The sequence below is a fragment of the Benincasa hispida genome, chromosome 12 (genome assembly GCF_027475165.1).
Source record: "Benincasa hispida cultivar pf3 chromosome 12, pf3_genome.v1.1, whole genome shotgun sequence".
NCBI classification, from domain to species: Eukaryota; Viridiplantae; Streptophyta; class Magnoliopsida; order Cucurbitales; family Cucurbitaceae; genus Benincasa; species Benincasa hispida.
Genome location: NC_143489.1, coordinates 85,501,596 through 85,518,120, shown reverse-complemented (window position 1 = coordinate 85,518,120; position 16,525 = coordinate 85,501,596). Strand labels below are relative to the sequence as shown.

The 16,525-nt window shown below is 33.1% G+C and overlaps 2 protein-coding genes across 3 annotated transcripts; one reads left to right on the top strand and one right to left on the bottom strand.

Annotated features, from left to right (window-relative positions):
- The first annotated feature begins 3,294 nt into the window (after window positions 1-3,294).
- On the top strand, window positions 3,295-5,946 carry LOC120092716 (small ribosomal subunit protein uS15). The gene is made up of 5 exons (XM_039050870.2): window positions 3,295-3,464; window positions 3,584-3,656; window positions 4,081-4,219; window positions 4,320-4,506; window positions 5,721-5,946. Exons 1-5 carry the CDS (start codon window positions 3,442-3,444, stop codon window positions 5,752-5,754), a joined length of 456 nt encoding a protein of 151 aa, XP_038906798.1. The 5' UTR covers window positions 3,295-3,441; the 3' UTR covers window positions 5,755-5,946.
- Window positions 5,947-7,390: 1,444 nt separating this feature from the next.
- On the bottom strand, window positions 7,391-11,708 carry LOC120068489 (putative 26S proteasome non-ATPase regulatory subunit 3). 2 transcript variants are annotated; one of them, XM_039020275.2, is made up of 9 exons: window positions 11,537-11,708; window positions 11,346-11,438; window positions 10,967-11,157; window positions 10,722-10,850; window positions 10,278-10,414; window positions 10,050-10,104; window positions 9,860-9,970; window positions 8,523-8,762; window positions 7,391-8,109 (listed from the first exon to the last, which is right to left on the bottom strand). In XM_039020275.2, exons 2-9 carry the CDS (start codon window positions 11,425-11,427, stop codon window positions 7,597-7,599), a joined length of 1,458 nt encoding a protein of 485 aa, XP_038876203.1. In that variant the 5' UTR covers window positions 11,428-11,438; window positions 11,537-11,708; the 3' UTR covers window positions 7,391-7,596. The 2 variants fall into 2 exon arrangements, with proteins under 2 accessions (XP_038876203.1, XP_038876204.1); XM_039020276.2 differs by having other exon boundaries at window positions 11,346-11,458; window positions 11,537-11,676.
- Window positions 11,709-16,525: the final 4,817 nt, after the last annotated feature.

Genomic DNA, 16,525 nt, shown 5'->3' with positions numbered 1-16,525 from the left:
CTTGAGACAACGCTAGGACTTTGTTCTTTGGATCCCGAAAGATCTGAATACCAAGAATAAACTGAGCCTCTCCCAAATATTTCATTTGGAATTGGGTTGCTAGCCAGTTCTTAACTGAAGTCAGTAAACCTACATCGTTCCCAATGAGTAGAAAATCATCTACATATAATACTAGGAAAACTATTGAACTGTTGATGATTTTCTTGTGGACACAAGGCTTATCCTAGTCAAAGCTATAAGGTTTGATCGCAATATCAAACATATGATGCATGAGCATGCTCTTATGTAATTTAATGAGGGTACAAATACTGAAGGACTGTGAGGTCCGATGCGAAAGCGGGGATCAATCTCAATTTTCAATTTTCACAAAAATTAAAATTACAAAAACTTAATTATGAATTCTAAATGAGAAAATTTAATTTTACAGCATGTTTCTTAAAAATAGTAGAGAAGGAATTTAGGATACTAACCTTTGAAGACACAAAATCTTCACAAATTTCTTTCGATTGGTCACGAACACCCAAAAAATATAGCAACACCAAATCTCAATTTGGTTGGATACCACCAATATTGAGACCTCCATATTCTCCTTAGGGGATGAGAACCACAAGAGTGTGTGGAGCTCTGTAAAATTAATTTTAGGAGTAGAGATAGAAGGAGAAAATTGAGAGAGAACTATTTTTTTTCCAGATGATTCTTGGGGTCAAGATCGATTGATGGCCAAAATTATATCACTTCCCTGGATTTTAGCAGAGAGAAGAATATCCAACAACCACAAACCCACGTATAATTAAAGAGAGAAAATAGAGGATGAAGGTTATTAAAATAATTCTCTCCTTTTAATTTAAATTCAAAATTTAAAAATATAAATTAAAACTAATTTTAATTTATTTAATATGTATTTAAATAGTAACCACCTTACCATATAATATACATATTATGTTATATGTTATATCTAATATAACATATAACTTATAGTTTAGGTTATATCAAATATAATATAACTTATATTTTAAAATTCTCTCAATAATTTACGATATTTAATAAATTAAATTTATATTAAATTAAATTATATGAATCTAATCCGTATAATTAATATTTGAATTATATTCAAATATTTATTTCCTCTTAAAATAAATTTTATATTATAATGTATCAAATACATTATACTACCTTGGTTGCTCAACATTTTAAATTTGATCCACAAGCTGTTTCATGATTTTTTCTTGGTTATCCACTTGAGGTAAAGGGCTACAAATTATACAACATATCAACAAAGCAACTTTTAATTCTCGAGATGTAATTTTCCACGAGGAATATTTTTCATTTCAGTCTCTCAAAGATCAAGATAATGTTAGTTCTAAAGATTTGTTGATTCCAATTGGAGATCCTTTCCTGACACTCGTCAATCTGTCACTTGTTTTTGTATTTTCTTAGACAACTCAATGGTTTCATGGAAGGCTAAACAGCAAGCTGCTGTTTCAAATCCTCTGCTGAAGTTGAATAACGAGCATTAGCAAGTGTAATGAGTTAATATGGATTAGTCATTTACTTACTGATTTGAAGATATCTCTTTTATTTCTAGCATTATATATTGTGTAATCAAACTGCGATAGTCATTACTTCAAATCTACATTCCATAAATGAACAAAGCATATTGAGATTGACTGCCACTTTATTCAAGATATAATTTTGTGTAGATTTTTTAAACTTTTTACCAATTAACTTCCTCACAGCTTGCAGATATTTTTACCAAGACTTTATCATCCCCTTTCTTCAAGATTTTTTGGTCAAGATGCGAATTTTTGATCTCCATGGTCGAGGGTGTACTATGATACTCAAATGTATTTTGTTAATTAGCTTTTTTTTTTTTCACAACTGTTATTTTGGTTATCTTCCAGCTGTACATTTTTTTTTTGTTATGATTCAGTTCACAATTTGTATTACTTAAAGAGGAATTTCCCACATTAATTGATATGGCAGAAACTTTTCCTCTCCATTTGTTATAATACTTTAGGAAAACAATCTTAAAAGCTATTATTAACTCGATTTTACAAACAAGTGTAATTTTAAATATGATTTCACTTAAAAAATCATGTCTCTCTCTATAATATAGTCAACATGAAAATAGTTCAAATTGTTTAAAATTTATGCTATACTTTCAAGTTGGAGGATTGATTCTCACTTCAAATATTGTCGTAAAAAAAATTATCATCATTATCATTATGTTACTGGAATACTTATAAATTTAACGTTGGAAATTACGAATATTGATATTTCAAAACATCCTTCAATTTTAATGTAAGGCTCAATTTGTCTAAACTTTTGAAACTTTCAATTTATACTCTTACACTTTAGAATATGTTTCAAAAAGTATCTTTCGAAACATTTTTCTAATAATTAAAATTAGATGAAAATTGACACAACAACTAAAGTGTATTGTTTGGAAGACATATGTTACATCATTTACAAGCCAATTGTATAAATTGATGTGGCAACTAAATGTGTATAAATTAGTTATATAAATTATTTTAACAGTTAATCCTTGTTTCTCGATTAAAAAAATTGAAACACAATGATAATTGTTCACACGAAGTTTTTAAAGAATTGTAGTTCGTGAAATTATTTGACTTGTGTTGATTTGTTTAATCATACTTCAAACTCTGATATTTGATCATTTGCAAAATTGGTATATGTTATTATTGTATAACACTTGCATGTTATATGTAACTATTTTTCTTGTCATTTTTTCAACATGGGGTATATTTTTGTCATACTATAAAATTCATCCCCCTCTTTCTTTTGTCTCAATTGAATCTGAACCCAAATATTATAACTCAATTAGAATGAGCTACCTTGTTCAAGCAAATATCTTTGACGAAAACGTATAACATTATTGGAATCTACCAATTTTTGTCTTCAATATAAATTTGAGAAACATGTCAATTTGTAATTAGTCCCAAATTCAATAATTTATAAATCCATCATCAATTTGATGGATGATTTGGCAATTTGTGATTCACCAAAATTCTTTATTCATTCGTCTTAATTTTATATGTAGTTGTAAATAATATCACGTAAGATTTTTGAATCTTACACATTAGTAATCACATCAATTTTAACTCTTTATGTTATCGAATATATATATTTAAAGAAATCAAAGTTCTAACAATAAAAATGAAAATTTTCATATTCTATAACCATAATTGAAACCTATGGTATTTTGATAACTAACTTTTGTTTTCTTGAAAAAAAAAAAAAATAAAAAAGATTGATTATGGACCGGGCTGGCCCGTAGGCCCAGCCCAAATTTCTCAAATGAAACTCAAAACCCTAATAGCCGCCATTGTTTTGCAGTGTTTCGTTTCAGCAAAGGAGAAGGCGAAGTTGTAGTTCAACCTCTGAGTATCGCAAGCCGTCTCTTCCCTACGCGCCGTCGCAATGGGTCGTATGCACAGTCGAGGGTTCGTATTTACTTTCAATGAAGAAATCTTGCTTTTAAGCTTCATCGAAAAATCTGTTTATTACAACTTCCAAATGGTTTTTCTTCTTTTTTATTTACTCTGCTTCTTTGCATTTGCAGTAAGGGTATTTCAGCTTCGGCACTGCCTTACAAGAGGACGCCGCCTAGTTGGTTGAAGATCTCTGCTCAGGATGTGAGAATTCCTCGCCAACTTGTTATTTTTATTTATTATTTTGGATTGGGCTTCGATCGTTATAATTGACCAGGAATAGAAAACTATTGAATCGAAAATGTCTGATAAAATGTAGATTTCAGCTAATTTAATCATGAGTTAATATTGAGGTTTTCAATGTTCTTATAATGTTTCAGTTCTTCAGCTGGAAAATGCCCTAGGTTCTTATTCTTTGATCACGAAGATGGTTCATGTGATTGGCACAAAAATTTGAAATTGCAGTTAATTTTAGTGGAGTATATGGTGACATGTTTTTGAGTATCATCTGAGCGCCAAATTTTGATGGTTGCTCTTGAATGTCATTTTAAATATTAGTCATTCTCAATAAGAAGGTTAAATTCTGTACCATCTGTAGAAATGAATGTCTTTTCTAATAACCTTGCAGGTTGCCGAAAACATTTGCAAATTTGCCAAGAAGGGTTTGACACCATCTCAAATTGGTGTTATTCTCCGTGATTCTCATGGCATTGCTCAGGTCAAAAGTGTTACTGGAAGCAAAATTTTGCGCATATTAAAGGCTCATGGTGAGCCCCCCATCTATCCTTCCTCACTGAATTTCCTCTTTTATACTTGAGTCGAAGGATTCTGTGATTTTTATGGCCATTTTTGTCTTCCTCGCCTCAGGTCTAGCTCCTGAAATCCCGGAGGATCTTTACCATCTCATTAAGAAAGCTGTTTCAATCAGAAAGCATTTGGAGAGGAACAGGAAAGACAAGGATTCCAAATTCAGGTTGATTTTAGTGGAGAGCAGGATCCATCGCCTGGCCCGGTATTACAAGAAGACAAAGAAGCTTCCCCCTGTTTGGAAGTAGTAAGTATTTTGAGGCACAGAAGAACGTGAATTATTTACTGCACTTTGCATGAAAATGTTGCTTAGATTAAGCTCAGATTCTCACATGCTGCTGATCTTTAGCTTCTAAATTGCCAGTCAGCTTCTGTAAAGAGAAGGTCAAAAGAAAAATTAGGTATGAAGTATGATAACCAGTGAATACCTGGTCGGTTCAGTATCAAAACAGCAACTGGATCTTTCTTTTTTTTAGTGCAACAACTGGGGATGGTGGGGGATTGATTTAATCATAGGGGGAGGTATAGGTGCGTGGCAACAACTAGATTTATCTCATAATATGAACTAAAATCTAGCTTTGTGATGTTTCTAAACTCCCGAGGATGGTTAGGCGATCTCAAAGCCAGCAATAAGATAAAACAGTGGTTAAGAAGTTATTTGGCTGTAGGCTGGGGCACTGAGTTGGTTATAATCAGTAGGTTATAAAAGTCTATAGGGGGGCATTTGGAGCAAGAAATTGATTATTATAGTCATAGGTTATTATAGTTGAGTTATAATAGTTTGTGTCTTAGGTGTAGATTATTTTAGTTTCGGTTATAATGATATGTGTTTGAGATATAAACTCTTTTAGTTTGAGAAGAAAATAGTAAACATTATAGTAAACAATAAAAAAATGATGAAGGTAAAACAGTAAAAACTGTAGAAAATGGAGGTTTTGAAATATTGTTGACCGTAGCTAATTGGAGATTACAAAATAATATTTACTGTAGCAAGAGGTGGTTATCAGTCTTAGGATAGTCCCCTAGGTTATATTAATTTGGGGTACAGACTATTTTAGTCTAGGTAGGAAATAGTAAACATGATAACAAAGAGGGAGAAGGATGATGAGTAGGAAATCGTAAACAATGTAATGAAGAGGGATTTGATTTGAAATAGTACTACGATAGTTAATTGTAGGTTATAATAATTGCAAACACCAACTATAATATAATTGGAGTCCCAAACATGAAGTGGGCTATGAGGCCCAAACAACTTGTAAGTGTGTGTATCTCCCAACTTCTCAAATTTAGACAGACACCTTTGAGGGTCTTAAACAAAATGTTGATGACATATAAACTTGTTGGTTTGTGATATTTTTGCTGATACTTATTTGTTGTTTACTTAGTTTGGATGTGAAATTGTCTAAAGCTTTGTCCTTCAATACTGAACTGTCTAATTGAATGTGGGTGTTTTTTTTACAGTGAATCCACCACGGCCAGCACCCTCGTGGCTTAGAAGCAAGTTTTTGGTGATTACGGAGTTATTTTGGGGATTCAACTTTATCGTTTAGTACTATGTTTAATACTTTATGAATACTGAACCTGGCAGTTATCCATCTTGTGCCTCACTTTGGAGTCATTGAAGTTTTGTTACTCTTATTGCATATTTGATTTCTGCAATGCTTCTGAATGACTGTTACCTGTTAAATTGCTCGTATGGGTGCAAGTTTAAGTGTTTCAAATTCAGCTCAAGTTTTTAATCGAAAATAATGTTTTTGAAATTGATTAAGGAAAAATAACCAATACTGAAACGGTTTGAATTTTTAGTATTTAGCTTAGAAGGTGTTTGACTCGATTAGTGCTAGTTGAGATGGATTTTCTTTTCGAAACAGTATTTTTAAATCGATACAAGGCTGAGCTTATTGTTCCGACATTTGTTTATAACTCTTAGTTTCGATAAAACTATGCTCTATTTTATAATCTGATGATGAATTTGTCAATACTCTTCTCAATGATATCTAGAACGCCATAAGAAATATTTAAATTACTTTTCACCGTAAGAAATAATATTTTATATCGGGATCTTTCATTTTATTTATTTAGTTTGAGAAGTTGCCTAAAGACTAATGCAAAACTTTGTCAGCTGAAGCCTCGTTTGGGTATTATGTTATTTCTTCTCATTGGTCCCATCTCGAAAATCACTTCATCTATATTCATCTATAATGTAGAGGTAAAAATTGAGAAAATGAAAGAATTAGAAGTTAGAAGGAGGCTTTTTAAAATATATTTGTACAAAAATACTTTTGAATTTTTTTTTTTTGTTGAAGTATAAATATTTTTGAGAATTTTCTATTTATAAGAACTTTCTTTAGAAGGGACGAATTAAATTTTTGTTGTCGTGTCGATATCCTTATCAATATTTTTTTACAATTTTTTAGGTTCGACATTGACATTTTTAAATAAGCTACAAAAGGTCCCTTATACAAATAAAATATAAATAATAAATATGTTGCTTAAAAATTAATTTTTTTTTATTCATTTAAATATCCTTGTAAACTTTTTAATTGATTTTTTTTGTCAAATGTATTTATCAACATTGATATTTTCATCGATTTTTGTTTTTAGAATTAAAATATTGATATTTTAAACCTTAAATTCAAGGTGAGTAAAAAAAAAAAAAAAAAAAAAAAAAAAAAAAAAAAAAAAGGAAAAACGAAAATGGGATCAGACCGTCATGGCTACTAACTTAAGAGAGCCAGTCTTAAGCATAAATTGGTTGGTAAAAATAACGAATGTAGGCTGATCAGGGCACTCCCCATGCACTCTTAATATTCTTTTTTTCCTTTTTTAAAGGAAAGAAAAAACTGTTATTTTAGAACACTGATTTCAAGATATGGTCGTATTTTAATTTTTACCAAATCCAATGATGAAATTAATTGCAAGTAAAAGTAAAACCAGCAAAAGTTATATCAACTACGAGAACAATCGTGAAAAATTGTAAAAAAAATAACACATTTAAATTTTTACCTTACAAAACTAACATCTTTTTTAAAAATTTGTAAAAATAGTTTTCCTAAATCTGTCTGACGATTTCTCAACAAATTTTCTACTTGCAGATGCAATCCCAAAGCTCAAGTTACAATTGAGAAGGGTAAGTATAAGACATCTCAAGGGCATTCCATAAGTGAAAAGAGTTGCAGCCGGCATTACAAACACAAATAATTGATTATAAAGAAAACAGTGAGGGCCATCTGAACCAATGCATCAAAAAATTTCTCCCCAGAAATTCTAAATAAAACTGTATTATTTCATTAATGCACCAAGGATTCGTACCATTTCCCCCAGATTAAATAAGCAGCTAAAAGTCGTCATCATCTTCTTCGGCTATGTGTTTTGCAAGTTCTTGCTCCTGCTGTTGCCTTTCTCTCCTTTTCTCAGCGCTTTCTTTTTCCTTGTGTGAATTTGGTGGAAACCGAAGGGCACGAACTGCATCATTATGCATATTCAGGCAAAACGCAATCCTTGAGTTGAAAGCAATCTGAGGCTCATTGGTAGAGTAAATATCGCCAGTCTCCTTTGATACCATCCATCCGTTTGCATGATCGACTGTTGCATCAATTGCTCCATCTCGGATTGCCTTGGAGACAATACTCTCAGCATCAGCAACAGGATTTGGTGAGTCCAACCTAAGCTTTTTAGCAATGTCGACCAGAGAAATACGTGAATAAGAAATGCTAATGTTGCGAAGCCCAGTCCTAATGACATTATGTCGCAGCCTCACGATCAAGTTGTTGGTTCGATCTGAGCTGAAAGTACTCGAGAACTTGTCAGCAACGGTCCTGAAAAGCTCCAAGTCGCCAATTCTCACAGCCTGAAAAGAAAAGCATTGTTATTTAAAAAAAAAAACAGAATAAACTGAAATCACACTGCCATTATCTTGACTAGATGACGAACTATAGAAAATTCAAAACCAAAATTAATACTTAAGCCGGTATATGTTATTCCTCCAGCTGTATGTATCTTCCCATTCGTATGTACTACCTATAACCAATCAGCAACTAACCTATGGGCCCACTAACAAGAATCACACATTACCACAACATTCCCTGATTCCCCCATCCTCTTCCTACAATATACATTCATCACCGGGGGCCTACCAAAACCTCACCTTTAGTAAGAAACAGATACTTCATTTTTGTTGAGGGAAAAGAAATGATACCACAAACTTTAAATTTAATGAAAGAAAATAACTGTGAAGTATCAAAATTAACCAATAAAAATTACATTTGTAAGTTCAAAGTATGGCCTCAGAGCTGTCTCCATGCCTTTCTGCATGAAAACGGTCCTCTCCGGGATTTCTCCTAGCAGCAAGCGAACAATGATTGCCCATTTGTTGCATTGCACTCGAAAACCAAGAGCTGCAATGGGTGCTTTCCGAGCAGCTTGTAGAAGAGACTCCTTTGCATCTGTATACTCCAGCTGAATGGTCCTGATCTTGCCAAGGTAAAACAGGTACCTACAGAACTGTAATAACCAATCATTATAAGATATCTTGCATTCTAGCTTATAACTGAAGTTCTAATACTAAAGCAGGCAAGAAAGTCAACCTCAAAAAAACATCGCTTTCAAAATATGATGCCTAGATTATTATGATTTCACATACGAAGACAATGCCATATACTAAAACTTCATAAGCATATGGCAAATCATGTCAACTTTATCAATTTCAACATCAAGTTACCCAAGGGTGAGTTTTGTTATCTAAAAATATAAACATGAAAATAAAGGATTCGATGAAGAAGAAAGTTGAATCTTATTTTTTCCGTGTTTCCAGACATACATATCTGGTAGCAGGTTTGGAAATTGTATCCCAATTTAAGCAGTTGTTCAACATGTATTTGATAATATATTTTAAAACTACAAATATAGTTTTTTCTATAAGCATAAACAATAAAAAAAAGTTGTCATTATCAAGAAAATATTAGGTTGAATATGAACTATTATAAAATAGTTTACAAACAAGTTTTATGTTAGAAATGTTGAATAATTATAATTTTACAATATCATATGCTTTATAATATATTAAATTATGCCTATTTCAATGTAACAAAAATGAAATTAGCATATAGCATGAAATACTATTATTAAAGACTTTGTTTTTATCTAGTGTAAGCATGCGTTTTAAAATTTCAAATTCAAGATATGACCACTAAAAACAGAAATATTGTTTTCATAATTTTCACTATTTTGTACATAGAATCCAAAAACAGTTTTCGAGAACAAATCTGCCAAATATATATTTGTTGAATCCATTTGACTCAATGAATCTAAAAACATAAAACATAATTTAAATTGCATACCATACAAGCTCTAAACTATTTAAATGATGGTTGGGTTACATCTATTAGACTATCTTCTAGAACTCAATAACACAGTTGTACAAACTATAACAGATTCTGTTCAAGTAAACCTTTACATCTATTAGACTATTACAAGCATTCCATTGAACACAATGCTGCCTGAGATCTGATAAATCATAAAAGAATTTTTAGAACCCACAGATACTTATTTCCTTAGAATAAAGAAAAAGATTAAAACAAAACTAGGAACATAAGACTTGCCTGCTGATTTGAGTGAGCTTCAAACCGGGGTGCCTTGGACCTCAACTTCTCTGCTTGATCATAGAGGTTGTAGTGGAGGTAATTACGAAGTAGAAGGTTAAGGAGGGTTTCCTACATCACATTGTTGTCCATGCATAAGGTGCCATAATAAACTCATGGTGGTATGTACTGAAAAGATTTGAAGAACTACCTGACCCAATTCATCACGGCGCAAGGTTGCAATGCGATGCAGGGCTAGGAGGTTACTGTCAATCAACATTTCCCATGTTATAAGATAAAGATCTATATACAGTAGAGAAATCTATTCAAATACACATTCATCCTCATTTCTATACTCCAAATTAAAACCACTGGACCCATACAGAGGCATAAAAAATTAACTACCCCCACCCTATTACAATTTAGATGATAAACTCACCCCCTTATTTCAGAAAGATCACCAGTGAGTTCATAGCTGAGGGAGTAATAGAAGTAGAGCCTGGATGCTAAAACGTCGACTGTTCTCCTATTAAGGTTCTTAAGCCGTGCAATGCTTGCTGAGGCACAAACCTTAGCCTGAAATGTTCAGTGAGTGTAAGGATAGCCAGCCAAAAGTTAAAGGGCAAAATAAGAAAAACACCATTTTTTTTTAAAGAAAAAGGAAAAATATAAGTTAATAAATTCACGCGTTTCAAATGCAACTTGACACAATTTCAATCTTGCACAGAAAGCAGACAATAAATCATTTAATAAAATGGGAGTTTGACAGTACTAATATATGAAAACAAAGTGAAGATAGTAGAAAAGAGTTCCAGTGGGGGAAGCTAAATAGTGTCATTCAGAGATAAGAGAAAAACACTAATTCATTTGCATAAAAGCTTACATCGTCATATTTCTTCTGATCAATCAAAAATATTAGCACAATTAAGTAGCAAAATATCTCTATCTCGGGCAAAGGGTGTTTGGCAGGAGCTTGTGTTGCGGTGTCAACATCCATTTCGCAGTCATCCTCCTGAGCAATTATGCAATAATTAGAAGACTCAGAACACTACCACCAAGAACCATAACTTACACTGATCATACCCACTCAGTAACAAAAGAAAAAACTAACTAATGATTTCTAAGTACCTTTGGAAGAAATGACGATAACCTAGTGTGAACCTCGGACCCAGAGGGGAAAACAAGATTCAGAAATTGAGAAAGGACAGAAGCCTTCAACTTCCGCCTCAACGCCATAGTTAGACGAATGGCACGAACAATGCGCCGAACCTCCCGGGCATAGGCACCGGTCTCAGTGAGCGACACAATCTCTTTCAAATCTGTTTGACAAATGAAATCACGAATAAATCTCAAAACAAAGAACTCTAAAGAATTGAATGATTCTCTAAAGACTAAACATCTAATATATCGAAAGATATCCCAATCCCTAAAATACCAGTAAAGAGTCGCATTCAAATAAACAATGCAGAAAAGCAAGAATGAGAAAATATGGGTAAAATTTACTTACTCTGTAGAGTTGAGGGGGAAGCTGAAGAGGAAGAAGACGACAATGGAGCAGGAAGCTCTTTCATCTCGGCGTCTTGGGTCATCTTCGCGACTACTGTATGAAAATCCCACAAACTACAAAAGTAAATGAACAAAAATTTTGGTGGAGTAACGAAAAGGAAGAAGAAAATTGATAGTTCTGATGGATCTGACCTCAAATCGAGAGAAAGAACAAGATCTTTGCTGTGCAAAGATGAAGAAGCAAGGGTTTTCTGCAAATTTCTTCTTCAGCAAGACAAATCCTCAGTGAAACTGAGAAGAGAGGAGAAATGGTAAAGAAAGCGAGAATAAGAGATCTAAACGACGTCGCCTTGACTTTTTTACCGGGTTAATTTAGAAAACATTGTTTTGTATATATTTTAAATTATAATTAAAAAAAAACAATATTTTCCCCCAAAAAGTAATTATGTTACCTTATTCCACATTTTTTTAGTTCGGTACCTATTAATAATATACATATTCTTCGACGAGATTTTTGGAGACATTGATTTTGTGAAATTTAAACTTTGTATTTGTATTAATTTCTTCAATATAGTGAGTACAATCTCTAATACATAGTCCCTTTGATTATTTCTCTCGAAAAGTAAACTTTAATCCTTAAGTTTGTTAATCTTCTTGGGTTTGATGATTTATTAGGAGGATCGACCTTTGGAGTTATTGATTAGCTTGGTGTAGTCTTTGGGTGTGTCGATCGGTTTGGATCGACTTGTGGCTTGTTGATTTGCTTGGATTGGGCTCTGGCTTTTTTATTAGCTTGGATCGGTCTCTGGCTTGTTGATCGGGTTGGATAAGCCTCTGGTTTGTTGATCGGCTTGTGAGCTTTTCCTTGAGTTTGAGGAGATTGAATCTTCAGCTTGTAGGTTGTGAAGATATGGTCAATCAGTTTGTTGAAATCTTCTAATCTTTGAAGCTTCTAATAGTTTCAATTTTCAGTTCTTCAGAACTTGAGTGCTTCAGTCTTTGGAACTTGAAAAGCTTCAACCTTCGACACTTGAGAGCTTAACAACTTTGGTCTTAAAGACTTGGGAGCTTCAGTATTAGGATCTTGGGAGCTCCAACTTCAGAGCTTTAGTATGTCTTTTGATCTTTAAGGGAGTTGTGTTCTTCAGATCTTTAAAGCATCAACCTTTTGATCTTTAGAGCTTTTGAATTTCAATCTTCAGAGTTTCAAAGCTTCAGCTTTTAATCCTTCCAAAAAAATCCCCAAAAATGAAGAGGTAAAACCTCTATTTATAGAGGCTTCCCATGAGTCTTACATGGGCTTGGACCCAGTTGCTTTAGTCCCAAATATTGAGCTTGAGCTGAAGTTGGACATGGGCCAAGTTGACCCAAATAATCACCATGGGCTTGAATTGGGTTGAGCCTTAGTGACTTTAATTACTCGATACGATCCCTCAAAGTTGGAACAATTTGGGTTATTAGTATTGTAAATGCACTCTTGTTAAAAGAAAAATGCATGAATTCTACATATATGATAAACTCATACAAAAGTATCCTTTAAATGAAAAAACTGCTTTACTAACGTATTGTAATGCTAAAATTAGAAAAAAATCTACTAATGGTTATAGGTAAGGCCAACACAAGGGGTATGCATCCAAACTAGTCGATGCATGGAAGATACATTCGACTTTTACGAACTACATCAACATCATCAACTTGCAGGCATGGACATTTGACTGACGGCGTCTAATTGAAGCAGAGTAGCAGGCGACTGTCTCAAGGTATGAAATTTAATGCAATCACATCATCAAGTGGCTAAGTGATTGCCTATATAAGGAGAAGCTACCTACAAGAGAAAGAGTTAGACAAGAGAGAATTAGACAGTAGACAGTTAACAAAGTAGTTAGTTTTCACCTCTGCTGTCTGCAAGCAAGAAATATGAGGGACGATCACCATCTTCCACTATTAATAAAGAGGTGCTGCGGGAGAAAAGCTCGAGAGAGACATCTCATTCAACACCTTCATCATGTTAGCTAAAGCAAGCATTAAAAACAAGCCAAAGAGGACAAGAGATTGAACTTTGCAACTTGACTTATTCATTTATTCATTTTTCCTTACATTCTCATTTATCACTCCACTAACTAAATTAAGTATTTGTATCAAACTTATATCTTTAATTTAATCTCATTTTCGATCATTCTCCATATCTCCATTTGTTTATTTCCTAAGTTATTTGTGCTTGTGAACTTTCTGACTTGATGAATGCATAAAATTCATGCTTGAATCTACTTGATTAAAGTAAAAAAAAAAAACAGTTAAGTCACTTGAGAGAGTAATTAATTGTTGAACGCATCAAGTTAGGGTGTGGAGTTAATTTTAGGGATAAAATTGTTCATGTCTTTTGTCTGTTCTTTGCAACCAACACATGTACCCTAGAGATAGGATTAAGTGTGGCTATTGCAACGAGAGATATTGAACATAAACTAAAGAACATATTTTTCACGCATCACATATACATTTAGATTTAGCAAACATTTATACCATCTCCGTATTCATTATCATTGGCTCATATAGGCTTGTTGTTCCCACTAGGAAATCAATGCATACCACCTACACATAATTCATTCATCCACGACCCATTTTTATCTCTTTGAACTCCTTTAACCTCTAGCATGCGACCAGTAGTTAGAATTACCATCATCTATCAAGTAATTAGGAACCATCTACAACAGATTCAAGGGCCAACCTTGCATTAGCAACTTTAGAATCCTTGCTTTCGACCCTAGACTTGAAGGGATCGAATCCCGCAGCAGAAGTGAAGAATGCCTTGCATCCCGTAATTCAATTTTTACATAAACAAATTCATTGTATTAAAATAGAACATGTAAAATAGCATGCTTTAGGGAAAAATATTAGAACCATTCTTACCTTTGTAGATTCCCAAGTTCCAAGAATGATCCTCTCGAAGTTCCAACGAACGATTCCTCCAACGATCTTGAACACGAATGATTTCTTGAACAATCTTGAACATAACCACAAGAGTAACCTCATTATTCTCTAGGATTCCAATAGAAGGATAAGTGGTATTCAATTATTAGGAGAGGAAAAGGAGAAAAGGCTTTTGAGGAGTAGAGAGAATTTTTTTTGTGGCTTAGGAAAAAATTTTGCACAATAATACTTGTGTACTATCAGTGTGTCCCAAAGGGACCATAGGGAGGTCTTTATATAGAGAAAGACCAAACCTTTTTCCTAATCATTTTCCTATTTTCCTCTTCCACAATTAATTAATTAAATAATACTTATTTAATTAATTAGCACAATTAAATAATACTTATTTAATTTAATTTTCACATTAATTAAATAACTATTTATACATTAAATCAAATTATATATATATATATAGTTAATCATCATAAACATCGTAGGTATATGTGCAATACCTCTCTATTAATTAATTCTTTGTGAATGTAATTCTCTTGAATTAATTAATTGAATCTTATTCAAATATCACTTTTCAATTTAATTTGAATTATAGATCATATCCATAATCAATTATATATTAATCACATCAATATATGATTTCCTTAAATTAATTTGAATAATTCAAATCATCCCTCTTAGATATCCTCTAATGAGCAAACAAAGGGACCGATGGACCTGTAGATCAAAAGTTCCAATGATATGAGATTAATTGGCTAAACTCATTAACCAAGTTAATCAATATTTGTTAACTGTGGGCACACTTCATTAAAGACCCATAACTATACTCTTCTCACTACAGATATATTTCTATGTCCATGGATATAGACCAATAATGACAAGTTAGTCCTTCACGAGTGTTCGTAACTCCAACTGGGTCAAATAATCGTTTTACCCTTGGGTTACCTCTGACCCCTTAAGTACTAGTGCTCCTCTAATGAACAACCTATTAATGGTCTAAACAATAAATAGAAACCTCTCTTGGGCCAATTAGAGAGGAGAGCCTTTTGTTCAAGTCCCATAGACACCACTTAAGGGATCACTCATCTACTTACCCTTAAGACGGGAAAGAGTGAATTCCATCTCGTATTATTATGTTCTCAGCTCCCCACTCGGTCTTGTCTCCAAAATGGTAGGCATATTGGGTCGGCGAACTGGCTACCATCATCCATACAAATCAAAGGAAAATCCCTCGTGAACAGGAGTTCATAATATACTCAGGAGTAAGATTAAGTTGCCTAGGTCATCCTATTGAAATAGGAACCTAACTAGTTAACAATGTTACATCTAGTGGTTACTATTTCACAATTCGGTCTTATGTAAACTCATTGCATAGGATATACCCCACTCTCATGTCAACTATATAAATGTGTTAGATCATTGTGTTTCTATCAAATATAAAGTGGGTCGTATCCATAGTGTTACCAGGATAAGGTACCCAGACTTATCCTTATACTATAGACCCTTCAGGCTGTATCTTGAACATTGATCACCATTCAAGACACATAAGGAAGTATTGGGTGTTAGTTTATTGGATTTAGGATTATTAAGGAAAAAAAAATAGACAAATGACACAAACAATAACATTTATTGAATTAACATCTATAACTCTTTATTGATGACGGTCAATTAATAACATTTACTATCTACGAGTTTTAGGGCATAAAACCCAATAGAACTTACCAGGACACTTAGGCTAGATTTATACTTCGATCTAGCTTGAGAAGACTTGTATGCATTAGTAAGGTGTGCACACATATTATCAGTCCAACACATAACATCTTCTTCATACCAAGAGATAGATTAAATATTCTTATCATTCCTCATCATAATCATTCACTCTCATTAGCATTCATCATCCTTCATCATTATTCATCATTATTAAGAATAGAAGAAGGTGAACATGAACCCTTTTAACCCTGAGTCTAACAAAATAAGAACCTCTGACTATAGTATGAATACCTGGATTTTATGTAGAGATATAAAACTGGATCAAGTTTGAGTAATAGCCAAAATGGTCTAAAGTATAGGGAGAAGGTTGGGTACCTTAACTTTGGGACACTATGGATGCAACCCACTTTGTATTTGATACAAGTGATGTGATCCTAAATCGTTCATGTGGAGACATGCGAGTGGAGGCGTCATATGCAATAGGTTTGCATAAGACCGGACCACGAAATAGTCACTTTTAATTTACAACATAGTCTACTGTTAAAACTGACT

Excerpts from the sequence above, each read along its gene's own strand:
- LOC120092716 (XM_039050870.2), top strand. The coding sequence starts at position 3,442 with ATGGGTCGTATGCACAGTCGAGG. Across the intron at positions 3,465-3,583 it reads GGTCGTATGCACAGTCGAGG|TAAGGGTATTTCAGCTTCGG; the intron begins GTTCGTATTTAC and ends TTGCATTTGCAG. Across the intron at positions 4,507-5,720 it reads CTTCCCCCTGTTTGGAAGTA|TGAATCCACCACGGCCAGCA; the intron begins GTAAGTATTTTG and ends TTTTTTTTACAG.
- LOC120068489 (XM_039020275.2), bottom strand. The coding sequence starts at position 11,427 with ATGACCCAAGACGCCGAGATGAAAGAGCTTCCTGCTCCATTGTCGTCT. Across the intron at positions 9,971-10,049 it reads GCCGTGATGAATTGGGTCAG|GAAACCCTCCTTAACCTTCT; the intron begins GTAGTTCTTCAA and ends AATGTGATGTAG. Across the intron at positions 8,763-9,859 it reads AAGCTCACTCAAATCAGCAG|TTCTGTAGGTACCTGTTTTA; the intron begins GCAAGTCTTATG and ends TGGTTATTACAG.